Here is a 13684-nt window from a genome sequence, read left to right as displayed (position 1 = left end):
CAGTCACTGAGCAGCTCTAGGATGAACTGGATCACAAGCTCAGTAAGAAATCTCCTGAAGACTACTGAAGCTGTTTTTTTTTTTTTCCAAGAGGCATAGCAAAGTATTTCATCTGAACGTTTGAAGAAATGAACTGTCTGGAGCTAATAGTGTGTGTTATTCATGCAAATTTTTCCATGAACATCTTTACATTTATACATTTGTTAAAGCTTCATACGATGAGATTTCCGACATTGTTCCATAGAAACAAATTGTATTTGCACGTATTATTAATTGGAAAAAACACACATTATATCTTTTTTTTTTTTTTTTTTTAATGTTAAATATTTGCAAAATTGAAGTTAGTGCTTTAAAAACAACAACAACAACAAAAAAACCCACAACAAGCATAAATTGAACTGGGGGGAAAAAAAACATGACATTTTTCTTAAAAACTGACACTGGAGACTCCTTCCAAAGAAATGCTTCATAAACATTATATATGTTATACAAAATACAGCATCTTGTGTGATCTTCAGCACAACTGTTGTTAAATCTGACCAATCAATGAGCAGGGAAGTATTCCATGTGTAATATATAGACATAGTAACTAAAATGATTAAAGGGAGTGAAGGCTTCAAGGACGACGTTAACAGCTTGGTGGCAATGAATTTAATGTATTATTAAAAAACAAAAAAAACAAAAGATCAGCACACAAGTGTCTGATTAGCAGCATCCACTGTAGACAAGAATCACTACATAAAGCCAAAAGCATAATTTCGACCATTTTCCCAAAATAGTCCAGGGAATAGACTCCAAACCGAATTGAAACGTTTCTAATTTTCAGTGGATTTTCTTTTTTTTAATATATATATATTATTTGACAGGGAAAAGAAATGCAAAGAAAAAACAACAACATGAAAATAAACACATGTTCAATATATATATATATATATATGACAATATTTACAGCTGTGGAGAACTTTTTTTTGAGAATGGCACTAAAGTCTGCTGCTTTAGAGTATGTAGAGCTTTTTTTCCCGATGTTACTATGGTATATTGAAGTATAATTAGAAATATTTCCTAAGTGTCAAAGGATTTTATTGACGATTACATTAAGTTTTTGCAAAGAGTCAATATTTTCAGTGTTGCCCCTTTTTTTGTCTGTCGGCAATTTGCCTTGGCGATCGACTTCTGGGCCAAATCCTGACTGATACCAGCTCATTCTTGCATAATCAATGCTGTGAAAATTCATATGTGTGTCATTCTCTAAAATTTAGGCCACACCTGTATAGTGAACATTAAATAAATTACGATATGATGCATATTACTTAAAACTGCAATGGCAGTTAAATACACACTATAAAAATAATAATAATAATAATAATAATATTAATAAGTAAAAAAAGTAAAAAAAAAAAAGAGATAAGTTGCAAAACAAACTTTGATGATGCTATAAGATAGATACATATACTGGCAGACAGACAGACAGACAGACAGACAGACAGACAGACAGACAGCTTTCGATAGTTCAAACAGCACTTTGATGATGCTATTAGATAGATAGATAAATAGATTCTGTAGATAGAAAGAGAGAAACTTTCACTTGGGCTTCGGGTAAGCGTTGGGCGAACGGAAAATGAGGAAGGAAAATTTCTCAGGATCTTTATCTTTGTGTTCATCCATGCACACGAGGTTAGCTTCTGCGTGAATGAACCAGCCCTTGCATTCCACCGATTCGAAGTAACGAAGGTCATCCTTAGTGTGCGTAAGGTAGAAGATGAAAGGCCATGTGGTTGGATCGTTGCGATAAATAGCATCCAGGCTATTTTCGCAGCACTGAGAAAAAAAAAATGAGAGTAAATATTAATTATAAACAGGTGAGTTCGGTTTGGTCTGCAGGCAAATATATTGACCATCACCTACTGAATTTGGTTATATTAGGAAGCCATGTTGACTTGATTTATGTTGTAATGCACTTTAGGAAAAACTTGCACAGCTAATTATGGGAAATGTTCATCAGCCAATCAATTGAATTAATTATATATTGTTGGTCCTACATACTAGACAAAAACACATCCAACCAGCATACATGCCGTTTTCATTAACTTATCTCTGGCTAGCATGAAAGAAAAAAAAAATGAGATGATGCGTGTTTGGTGTATCTGGACTGCTGTCTTACGTCGACACTCAGAACTGCTTTGCCGTTTTGAAATTCGCATTTCAGGAACTGATTCGAATTGCTGATGTTTAGTGCCACAGGAACACCTCTTCTCATGTCTATAGATGACTTATAGTAGTAGATAGTGATGTCACCTAAAAAAGACAGGAAATATGAGGACTTCTGAGTTCATAAAAAAAAAAGGAACACGAATTTATTCAATGGGGAAAAAAAATAAAAAATTATAGTATAGTTCAAATACCGACCTGAGGTGGAAGGTTTCATGCAAGCCGGATTTCTTCTTTTTGATTTGATATTTTCCTGGGAGATGTTTATTTGGTGTAAACTCTGAATCAGCACTTTGGATTCGTTATGTTTAAGAAAGCACGCTGTGGAAAGTGGAAAAATGTATAGGTTTATAGGTTTACAGGGGTGCATATTTTCACCCAAAAGACCACAAAATATATATACTATAGATCTATATATATATATATATATAAAACATGGATATTACAGTATGATTATAGTAAATGCCTCACAAAATCATTCGCCTATTCAACAAAAAATTTAGAACATTTGTCCATGAACACTATATGGTCAAAAGATTTGACAGCTGACTTTTGCCCCCATATGTAATTCTTCCCAAACTGTTACCACAAAGTTGAGGCACACAATTGTATATAATATCAGAACCTATTTTTATATATCTACCTCTTTAATTGCCTTCAGGAGGTCAATTTCATGTCAGTATCAAACAATCTGAATATTTATGTATAAATACATAGTAACAATAATATAAAAAAAAGCCTAATGTGCTTCTACCACAAGGTTAAAGCCACACAATTGTATTGTATTAGACTTTCTGACCTCGACCCTATTGAACATGAAATGGAACGCTGAATGTTCCCCAGGCCTTCTGATGTCACCTACATCAGAACCTGACTTTACTCAGACCCTTGTGGTAGCACATTTAAATCTATTGGTCATGGCGTCCACAAACTTGCTGTGTACATTTTGATTAAATCTATCTCCTGAACCTAAGATATTTCTGTGATAATAATTATAATAATTATTAAGGTGGTAGTTCAGTGGTTAAAAGGTTGGACTTTGGTTTGGAAGGTCACAAGTTCAAATCCCAGCACCGCCAAGCTGCCACTGCTGGGCCCTTGAGCAAGGCCCTTAACCCTCACCTGCTCTGTTATAAGTGGCCCTGGATAAGGGCGTCTGCCAAATAGCATAAATGTATTATTATCATTAAGCTTTAGAGAACGTATAGACTTTACCTTTCATATGTGGCGGACCATTTCCATCGACGGCACATTCGTCTTCTGTAGTGATGCTCTCCTGGTCGGACTCGTCCGACTCGCTCAGATTCTTATCCAATTGTGGCATTTGAACCATTTGCAGATTTAAGCACCAGCACATGTTCTCCATCTTGCCGTCAGTGTAAAGGCTCAGCTGTAAAAACAAAAAAACAAGAAATGTATTTTCATAAGGCTGAAATCAGTTGTATGTAGTGTCCATGTTTTTAAAGCAGCTATTCGTTCCAACAAGTCAAGTCACCCTGTTAAAAACGATGCTCATGTGTTGCTCTCATGCCGTATGGTGGACAGTGTAAAACGTCATACTTATTGCCATACCAATACATAAAACAGTGATAAGTTCCAGACAAAATGCCACCACGAAAATGAACAAGGTTGCGATTTCATTTTTGACACAGTTACATATGCTGACAATGAATTTCCCAAAAAAAGGGTTCACATGAACACATATAGAAACAAAGTGAGATGTCTGGTGAAAATCCAATCATCTATTCTTTTTTTTTAAAAGGTGTGGTTTTACAAATTTATCTCTAAAATAAACCTTGCTAGCTTATGAGTCATGAGCCACACAACATCCTGCACACTCCGCAGGGATACAAACGTTCGGAAAGATCTTTCCGGTCAGCTGAGTTATTGCAACAGATGTTGTGTCAGGAGACCTGCATGTGCAAGAGGAAGAATCTGGATACTTGTCAAGTACGGGAGCATTTGCATTGAGCCAAATAGAGTGTGCAATAAGTAATAACAGGTTGCCGTTTGACTCTAGTTTGTATATTTAAACTAAATGGATAAAAGTACAAGGACACCTGACTTTTCCAGCCATATGTGGGTCTTTCAAACTGTTACCACAAAGTGTCAGGCACACAATTTTCTCTTTGTGAGCCGAATTGAACTGAATTGGAACGCTGACTGCACCCCACGCCTCCTCACCTCAACTTCATCAATATTTGACTAACACCTAACACCTTTGCGGTTGAATTAACACCAATTCCCACCAGAATTAATACCAATTCCCACCAGCACGGTCAGAAAATCTAGTGGCGCATTTTCTTCCCAAAAGTTTGGAAGTTATGTGGAATGGGAAATCTACAAACTTTTACAAACCCTTTGTCAAAATAGTGTATGTACCATTTTTAATCTATTGAGGAAACATTTAGAAAGAAAGGTCTATGGGGTGGATAAAGGAACTACAGTATGTTACTGGTTTACAAGGATGCTACGTAATCCATTATTTGTTACTCTATACCAAACATGTTTTAGGAATCTGTATGAATTGAGGACGCTGTGAGGAAGCTGTAGTTTGTAAACCAAAACTACATTCTTTACTATAGGATGAGCTCATGCCTTTGGACGGAAGATGTTTAGAACAAGTTTAACAGGTATCAGTTTTCCTCACTTATCTATTATCAGTCAAATTAGTTTATGCAGGTCTGGATGTACTTGCATGTAGTTTGGATGTATGTATATATCTATAATGTAATCGAATCTAATCTAGATAAAAAAAAAAGCAGGTCATTCATTTGTTCATTCATTCATGTAGTCGATCTGTCAGTCAGTTTATAGGAACTATGTTTTAATAAAAAAACAAACACAGCACTTATTTTCCAATATGGTAAGTACCTACATTTTCCTACAGAAATGTGCATTGAATGCAAAAAAAACAAAACAAAAAAAGATTTCGGTACACGGATTTGTCAGATTTGAGTATACACAGTGAGCGTGGAAACTACCAGCTGCAGAAATTACCCAGCATTTTCTCAGAAATGACTCAAAGCACTTAGATTTGACTCTGTATATACTTTATGAAATACAAGTATAACTATATTTTAGAGGTTAAAGACGAGCAGGTTATGAAGATACTGAAGATCTGAGTTGTGGTTGAAGAAAATGTATAACACTCAGAAATGAGTTCAACCAAAGCTTATTTAAGAGCACAGTCGATAAACCGCAGAATGTATGATTGTGTGTGTGTGTAACCACATGGCTGTCTGCATTCAGTGCACGAGAACCAAAGCTTACTACTACCTCCCAACTTTTCTGAATAAGTGTGTAAAACAAATGTATGAGCGTGAGTGCAAACCCCACACTGGTACAGAGCACAAAAAAACGTTACAAGACGTTCTATGCTTCCTATAGCGTTTTCTCCTAAAAACTCGATTTTACAAGGTGCAATAAAAACATGTGCTATAAAACTTCTCAAAAATCCGAAGAAATCACGACATGCTGACTATCAACGACCTCAGCAGTTTTAAATAGCACATCCACATGCATGCACAGAGCCTGATATTATAATGCTAACATCTGGATAGAAAGTAGGACTGTACCATACTGTACCTTTGCCATGTTGCTCTCTCCCTCTGCAGTCAGTTGTGAGTGAGGTAAAAGCATAGAAACTGTTGGTTTTGAGACTGTTTGCAAAAAGGGCTGGGCTTTTTACTACCTTCTCTGACCTCATTGTGATGTGATGTCATCACTAGCCATGGAGATCATTACAGGGGAAAAGAAGAAGTGACAAAAAAGGGAAACAGCAGCCACGGAAACAAAGCGGCCCATGCTTTTTGGAAGGGAAATCCCCCGGGGCTGAAAACCTGATTGAAGCCTACACTTAATATTTTATATGATACTAATCATGGATTATATTACTGGGAGCCTCTTCATAATGTGTAATCATTGTCAATTTAAAATTAGTAAGTGGTAATTATGTGCTCATACAGAATGCTCTCTGATTGCCATGGAACAGGTTGAACTTTGATTGACAGGTGTATTACCAATTTCCTCCCTCATGGGCAGCCAAATACCATCTCTAAGTCGATACATGGGGCGTATAGGTGTGACACCGTGGGCTTTGTATGTGCTTGCTGGTGCATGTGGTTCAGTTTACCAAACCTTCTGGTAATAGATACTGTTTAGAAACTGTGCCAATGGTCCGCAAAAAGTCCAAAGTATCTTCTGTTTCATTCATTCTGGCTGCCCATTTAATTGTCAGAGATTAATTTTTTTTTGTCACCACTTCACTTCTATATAAAGCTTGCCCATCATCGAGCATGATAGGGCACCCCTGGAACACAGAGTGTTAAGGGCCTTGCTCAAGGGCCCAAGTGTGGAAGCTATACTGGGGCTTGAACCCCTGACCAAACTACAGAATAGTAGCAAATCAATGAGGATGTCGATTACAATATGCAAACCGGTGGGCTCTTATTATGTAATAGTGTTGTGTTGTGTTGTGTTTGGCTGATTGCATACCAGGTTTGTATTCAGTCGCACCCAGAGGGATGATGAATTCCTCTAGACTCTTGCAGCATGACCTCTAAAAGACCTCTTTAGCTCTAAAGTGAAATAAATATTAGTGTTTAGACTGCACTGGAACGTGGCTTTTACAGGACCCGAGTCAATAGTCGACTGCTCTGCGTTTGCCTTGTTTCGGTATGAGTCGCAGCACATCTCTTTCTCCTCCAGGCCTGTGAGAGAAATAGACTGTGCCGTATTTGTGCCATGTTTGTAGTGTTTACTGTAAAGTTGACGTAATTGAGATTCATTGTTTAACGAAAGAAATAACATTGTCCTTTTTTTTTCCAACTTCGCAATACATCTTGGCTAGCAACGTTTCTTTTGTTTTGTTTATTAGCCTGATAATAAATTCCCACATCAGCGCTCGGACACAGGCGGAACTACTTGAGCATTGTGGCTCTTTTGCAGAAATGATATCACCTTTGTTTATTATAGAACTGTTATGCAATGCTATTATTTATTGTAGATCTGTATTTATTTAGTACAGATGGTACCCGAGTATAGATGGTTCGGCTTTTCGATCTTACGGTGACGATAGCGATACGACATAATGTAAAAAATATTTGAAATTTCGTGCAACAGGCAGCAGTGTACGATGTACGACAGCGGCCCCCCAAACTTTTTTGCACCACGGAAGGGTCAGACAATATTTTCACGGACTGGCCTTTAAGGGGATGGGTGAGTGAGGGTTTAAATACAACAAATCAAAATGATACGACCAGTATAAAAACTATAAAAAAAAAATTATATTAAATTTTTTATTTAAAAAAAAAATTCTTAATATAATAATAAATGTGAATCCACTGTGTTGTTTTTTGTCCTTTTGCTCATTGGGGGTTTGAGCAGTAATGTAATATATATTAGCGGCCGGAGCCCCTTGACCAGAGTCATAGACAGATGTGGCGGAGAGAATCCGGTAATTTAAAAAAAAAAAAACCCATGGTTTAGAATCAAATAATAAATAAAATGGAATGGGCCCCGGTACCAATTGACCCACGGCCCCGGGGGTTGGGGACCATTGATGTACGATGCATTGGAAGCATGTCTTCCAAGCGCCCAAGTATGCCTTCTGCTTGTAGGGAAAGAATAAAGAGGAAAGACTTAAGAACTACCTGTATTTAATATATTAATATTCAAATATGAACTGGGAAGTGGGTGTGATTTTGGGGACACTAACAATGTTACAAAACAAAAAGCTATTTTCAATGCTCGTTTAAGTTTTTTTTTAGGTTTTTTGTCTGTGGCTGCTAGTCAAAATAGCTAATTATTTTTGAGGACCCTGGAGAATAGCGGATTACTGAGGACCTCAGCAACAACAGAGAGCATGTGGTCTGTGTGGGCTGTATGACGTGATGGTATATATAAATTATCAAGCAATGATTATCCTGGACCAAAATAGTAACCGTAAACAAAAAATTTATTAAATAGTGCACTTATAAATTCTGGTTCCACAGTTGCTAAGCTCACACAAAGGAGAAGTGGAAGTGCAGACACTGGTTTAAAACCATTGTATGAAACAATTTCTGATCTGGTTTCTCGTGAAAAAAATTGAGACATTTTGACTTCCTGAAATTATGCCTTGACAGTTATGGAACAACCTTCCAGTCAGTTTTCGGGACTCAGACACAGTCTCAGTGTTCAAGTCGAGGTTGAAAACATATTTATTCAGTCAAGCCTTTTATCAGTAGATTTTTTTAGGTAAAGATCTGGAGGGAACATGGATATAGTGTATTTGGTGAACTGGGATATTTGTATGCTGTCGTCCCGTCACTCTCACATGTTCACACAGGTTTGTTGACGGTGGTGTGGTGGGTCGTCTCTTATCCCAGAGATCCCTTATGTTGGTGCTATCTTCTCTCTTTTAGTTATGCTGCCATAGTGAGTCTTGCCGGAGTCCAAACTGCACAGTGACATTAACTTTTATACAACAATAAGGACACTTAATAATCCATATCCTTCTCTTCCTGTCACCCCTCTTCTCTCTCACTCTCTCTTTGTCGAGTTAAACATGCTCCTGAGGCTCCAGTGACCATTGTTCCTGCCCCTCTCCCCTCCATGGATCTTCCCACTTCATCCAGGCCTGCCTCTGGATGGTGTTCTCTTCGGCTGGAGGCCACTCTGTGCAGCTTGGGACGGTTTCTCATCGACGCCTTGGGTGGTTCCATGAAATTCCAGAGTAAGAACGGGAGCTTTGAAGATGGATTGGACTGTAGTTTATGTCAACAGTCTGCTACATCGACTCGGGACTACTTTTTGCTTCTGATCACAATCACTGCCCCCCCGCAACATCGTATATCTGCTATAAATAGACATTCGGTGCAACCCAGATGAGGATGGGTTCCCTCTTGAGTCTGGTTCCTCTCAAGGTTTCTTCCTTATGCCGTCTCGGGGAGTTTTTCCTTGCCACAGTCTCCACCGGCTCACTCATCAGGGACAAACTTACTCTTATAAAGAACATATTAATTTTTATCACCACATTATCTGTGTAAAGCTGCTTTGAGACAATGTTCATTGTTAAAAGCACCATACAAATAAAAATGAATTGAATTGAACTTTCCAACCATTACTGTGCTGTGAAAAAGTATTTTTCCCTTACTAATTTGTCACACTTCAATGAATCAGATCATCAAGCAAATATTTAATATATAATATTTTTTATATTACATAAATATACTTAGAGTAAATGCGAAATGTCGTTTGTAAATGGTGATTTAATTTATTAAGGGGAAAATCTGTCCAAACCTACCTGGAACAGTGTAAAAACAACTGCAATCAAGCATTTGTGATAACTAGCAATGAGTCTTTCACATCAGTGTGGAGAAATTCTGGCCCACTCTTCTTTGCAGAATTGTTTTAATTCAGCAACATTGTTGGGTTTTTGAGCACAAAATTCCAGTAATGGCACAGCATCTCAATCTTCTGATTAAGTCTTGACAAGTCTTGAGCATTGTCCTGCTGCATAACCCAAGTGTGTTTTAGCTTGGGGTCATGAACTGATGGCTGGATAATCTCCTTGAGGATTTTCTGGTAGACAAGTCATCCATCAAAGCAGCCCCAGACCATCACACTACCACCACCATGTTTGACTGTTGATGTGATGTTCTTTTTTTGGAATGCTGTTTTAGGTTTACACCAGATGTAACGGGATACACACCTTCCAAAAATGTGAGACGAGCCTTTGTTTTCTTTTTGGTCAGTAGTAGCTTTCGCCTTAGAGCTCTCCCATTGATACAACTTTTGCTCAGTTTCTTTCTTATTGCTGTGATCCATGAACACTGACCTTAACTGAGGAAAGTGAGTTCTGTAGTTCCTTATAAGTTGTTATTGGTTCTTTTATGAGCTTCTGGATGAGTCATTGTTGCGGTCTTGAAATCAGTTTGGTAGGCCAACCACTTCTGGGAAGGTTCAAGAATGTTTAAATGTTTTTCTGTATTTGTGGATAATGGCTCTTACAATGATTCACTGGAGTCCCAGTGCCAAGCCTTAGAAATTGCTTTGGAACCCTTTCCAGACGGATACATGGCAATTGCTTTGTTTCTCATCTGTTCCTGAATTTATTTAAATGATGTGTTGCTTTTTTAGATTTTTTTAGCCTGCTTCAGTTTGCCATACAGGTTCTGTTTAAGTGATTTCTTGATTTAACAGATTTGGCACTAATCATGCCTGGGTGTGGCGAGTGAAATTTAATTCAACTTTCCAAAAAATGTGGGTAATAACAGTTCATTCAAGATTTTGCAAGGGGGAAACAGTAGTTTTACCTAGGCCCAGCTATGTTTGGGCATATTTTTTTCCCTTAATAAATGAAAACATTATTTAGTATTTTGTATTTACTCCGGTTACCTTCAGTGAGAAGGTTGATTTCAATAAGCAAACAGAGGCATTGTGTAGCCTGTAGACATGATGGCATGGCTTACCAGGTGTGCACGAGCTGGGAATGTGGATGGGGTGTTTGCATAGTCAGGTTTGCATTCAGTCGCCCCCAGAACACATATAGGAGGGATGATGAATCCCTTCAGACTCTTAGCGAGGTCCGGAGTATGACTTCCAGAGACATCTTCATCTCTACATCCCAGCTCTGTCAAAATATCAGAGTTTAGACTGCAGGTCTAAACTTTTAATCCCACAGGACCTGAGTAAATAGTCGACTGCTCTGCGGTTGCATTGTTTTGCTACGAGTCACAGCTCATGTTTCTTTGCCGGAGAACGAAGGTGTGGTCTGTGGCATATTTGTGCCAGGTTTTAAGTGTTTGCTGTAAAGTTGCTGTGACCTGACACACTTTAGCCTGCATGCTTTTTAATGAAAGGTTTTTTTTTTTGTAACCTTTTCAATACATCCTGTTTTTTTTTTTATCTTTAATTTTTTGTATCTTTTATTAGCATAGACATATGCTATTAATAAACAGGCAGAACTAATTAGTAATTGTGGCTCTTTTGGGAAATGTGGCTGCTAGTCAAAGTGAGGATGTTTAAGCATTTCATCATGATTAGACAGACAGACAGACAGACAGACAGACAGACAGACAGACAGACAGACAGACAGACAGACAGACAGATAGATAGATAGATAGATAGATAGATAGATAGATAGATAGATAGATAGATAGATAGGACCCTAGTGACCACAAAGAACATGTGGTTTGTGTGGGCTATATGAAGTGATATCTATATTTCATATATGAAGTGATTATCTATGTTTGTACTTAAGTTTTATAGGTGCTCAAGAATGCAATGACTATGTTGGACTATACTAATGAAATAGTGCACTTAAAATCCTTTTTTCTTAGATTTTACTCTAAAGCTGGACTTGTTTCTGTAAACTAAAACAAAAGCGAGTCCACTTTTCGTAAGCTTTAACAAACAAAGGGGAAGTGGAAATGCGGACACTGGTTTGAAACCATTGTATAAAACTATTACTTACCTGATTTTTAGTTGATAAATAGTGCCTCCTAAACCCCAAACTTTTGAATGCTAGTCTCAGATGTTTTTGTGCGATTTTAAAAAATTATGACTTGACCTGCCAACCATGACTATAAGCTTTACAGTGATTTTATGTATAAAAAAAAAGAGAATGCATTGATATAAAAACCATCCCATGGTCGAATATTAACATAAAGCTTCAAAACAGGTGAAAAATATATAAAAATGAGGCTTAAAAAAGGCAAAGTCAACTTTAGGTCAAAAATAACGACAGCTGGCTGCATCTGCCAAAGATAAACCAGGTCATTTAAAGTCAGGTGATGCAACCAAACATTCATTCCATTAATATTTGTTATTTTAGATTTCCACCACAGAATCCAATCAGGCATAAGATCATGAAGCTATAACCAAAGTGAATAACACTGATTATCTCGAGTAAGCATTTTGTCCTCAAAGTTGACGTGTTAAAAGCAGGAAAAATGGGCGAACATAAAGAGCAAGCGAATTTGATAAGATCCAAATTGTGACGTCTAGACGACTGGGTCAGAGCATCTCCAAAACTGCAGCTCTTGTGAGTTCTTCCAATCCAAGAAAGAAACAGTGGTGAACTGGCAAAAGGGTCCCAGGCGGCCGAGCCTAATTGATGCACGTGGGGAGCGAAGGGTGGTCCGTGTGGTCCGATCCAACAGACAAGCTCCTGTAGCTCAAACTGCTGAAGAAGTTCATGCTGTTAATGGTCGACGGATCACAATTGTTTTAGCAGCAAAAGGGGAAAAGTTTTGTCTGGTCTAAAAATAGAGGGAAGGGCAAATTTGGGGAAATACAGGGGGTTTACAAAAAAACCTTTGCTTAACCTCAAAAACAGGAAGAACATATCAAAGAAACTCATTTGTATTGATGCTGGATTATGGATTTCTGGTTATAATCAAGCGCCTATCACTGCATACGTCAACAATGATGGAACTGTAATGAATCTGCATTTGGTGCCACCCAGTCGAGGATTGAGGATTGACTTTATTTCTTGTAAACATCCTATATTTCTGGTGCATCCACCGGTAACCATGTTGACGGCCTGAAGTTTGGAGCTGTTGGTGTATGAACGAGGCTTCTCTGCTTCATCCGTCTTGTTCCGTCTACTCCAGAGCTGATTGTTAGACAGAGTTCTCTCTAGGAATCAGAGGCTTAGTGTGATACCATACGATTCTATTGACTGTAGCTGATTACATTTTCTATGTGTAAAGCTTTCTGGCACTATAGAGGGGGTGACGCTGCCCGATCGGCAAAAAAAAAGTGGGGATTGTAAAAAATTAAGTCAGAATTGCAAGAAAACACAATTGCAAGGGAAAAAACAACCAGAAATAAATTCGGAATTGCGTCAGAACTTTTTTAATGTAGCAAAAACGGGATTCCGTATGAATCCTCTCCTCGCCCCTCGCTGTTTTCTCCCCGTTCCTTTAACTTTTCGTTCTGCAGTATTTTTAGTGGCCAGAGCACTCCAGAGTTTAGCGAGTGGTGTGTCAGTAAAAATGGTCCGTGGGGAAACTGTGTTAAGTCGACTAAACATCAAGGCAAATTATTTGCCTCAGTGATATTTTTTATATTCAAATTACTCAAGTTGCTTGAGTAATCGTTTCAGTCCTAAAAATAATGATTACATTATACTCAATATACTGTTTCATATTAAGAACTTGAACACAAATCGTACTTAGCATTTGCACCCCTAAAGTTATCCAAGGAAAAACATATATGGGCATCAACATGGGGAACTTGTCCTGGTGGAGCCCATCCATGTGAAGCCATCAGTAAAAGCAGTGAGTAATATTTAGGTGCTGTCAACTCCAAACTGATAAAGGGCATCAGGATTTGGAGGCACCCCTTCCCCCCCATGTTTTCCCTCTGTTCACCCATCAGATGTCACTATTGTGTCCCTGTGACCCTCATTATTTACCTATTATTACCACCTGTTTAATCAGTCCCTGGTGGTCTAGTGGTTAGGATGTGGCGCTCTCACCGCTGC

General features: G+C 38.1%; 1 protein-coding gene across 1 annotated transcript; it reads right to left on the bottom strand.

Moving 5' to 3' along the window:
- Positions 1-382: 382 nt before the first annotated feature.
- LOC124379633 lies at positions 383-5850 on the bottom strand. Its single transcript, XM_046840063.1, has 5 exons — positions 5797-5850; positions 3424-3598; positions 2407-2529; positions 2162-2295; positions 383-1818 (listed from the first exon to the last, which is right to left on the bottom strand). The coding sequence occupies exons 1-5, from the start codon at positions 5848-5850 to the stop codon at positions 1582-1584; spliced, it is 723 nt and encodes a 240-aa protein (XP_046696019.1). The 3' UTR covers positions 383-1581.
- Between the last annotated feature and the right edge of the window lie 7834 nt (positions 5851-13684).

This window comes from Silurus meridionalis, chromosome 26 (genome assembly GCF_014805685.1).
Source record: "Silurus meridionalis isolate SWU-2019-XX chromosome 26, ASM1480568v1, whole genome shotgun sequence".
In the NCBI taxonomy this organism is placed as follows: domain Eukaryota; kingdom Metazoa; phylum Chordata; class Actinopteri; order Siluriformes; family Siluridae; genus Silurus; species Silurus meridionalis.
This window is presented reverse-complemented; position numbering and strand designations above follow the sequence as displayed.

Bases quoted from the DNA above. Each gene is read 5' to 3' on its own strand.
- LOC124379633 (XM_046840063.1), bottom strand. From the start codon at position 5,850: ATGCTTTTACCTCACTCACAACTGACTGCAGAGGGAGAGAGCAACATG. The intron at 3,599-5,796 runs GTACAGTATGGT...TTGTTTTTACAG, and splicing joins GAGAGAGCAACATGGCAAAG to CTGAGCCTTTACACTGACGG. The intron at 2,530-3,423 runs GTAAAGTCTATA...CACTTTCCACAG, and splicing joins TGGTCCGCCACATATGAAAG to CGTGCTTTCTTAAACATAAC.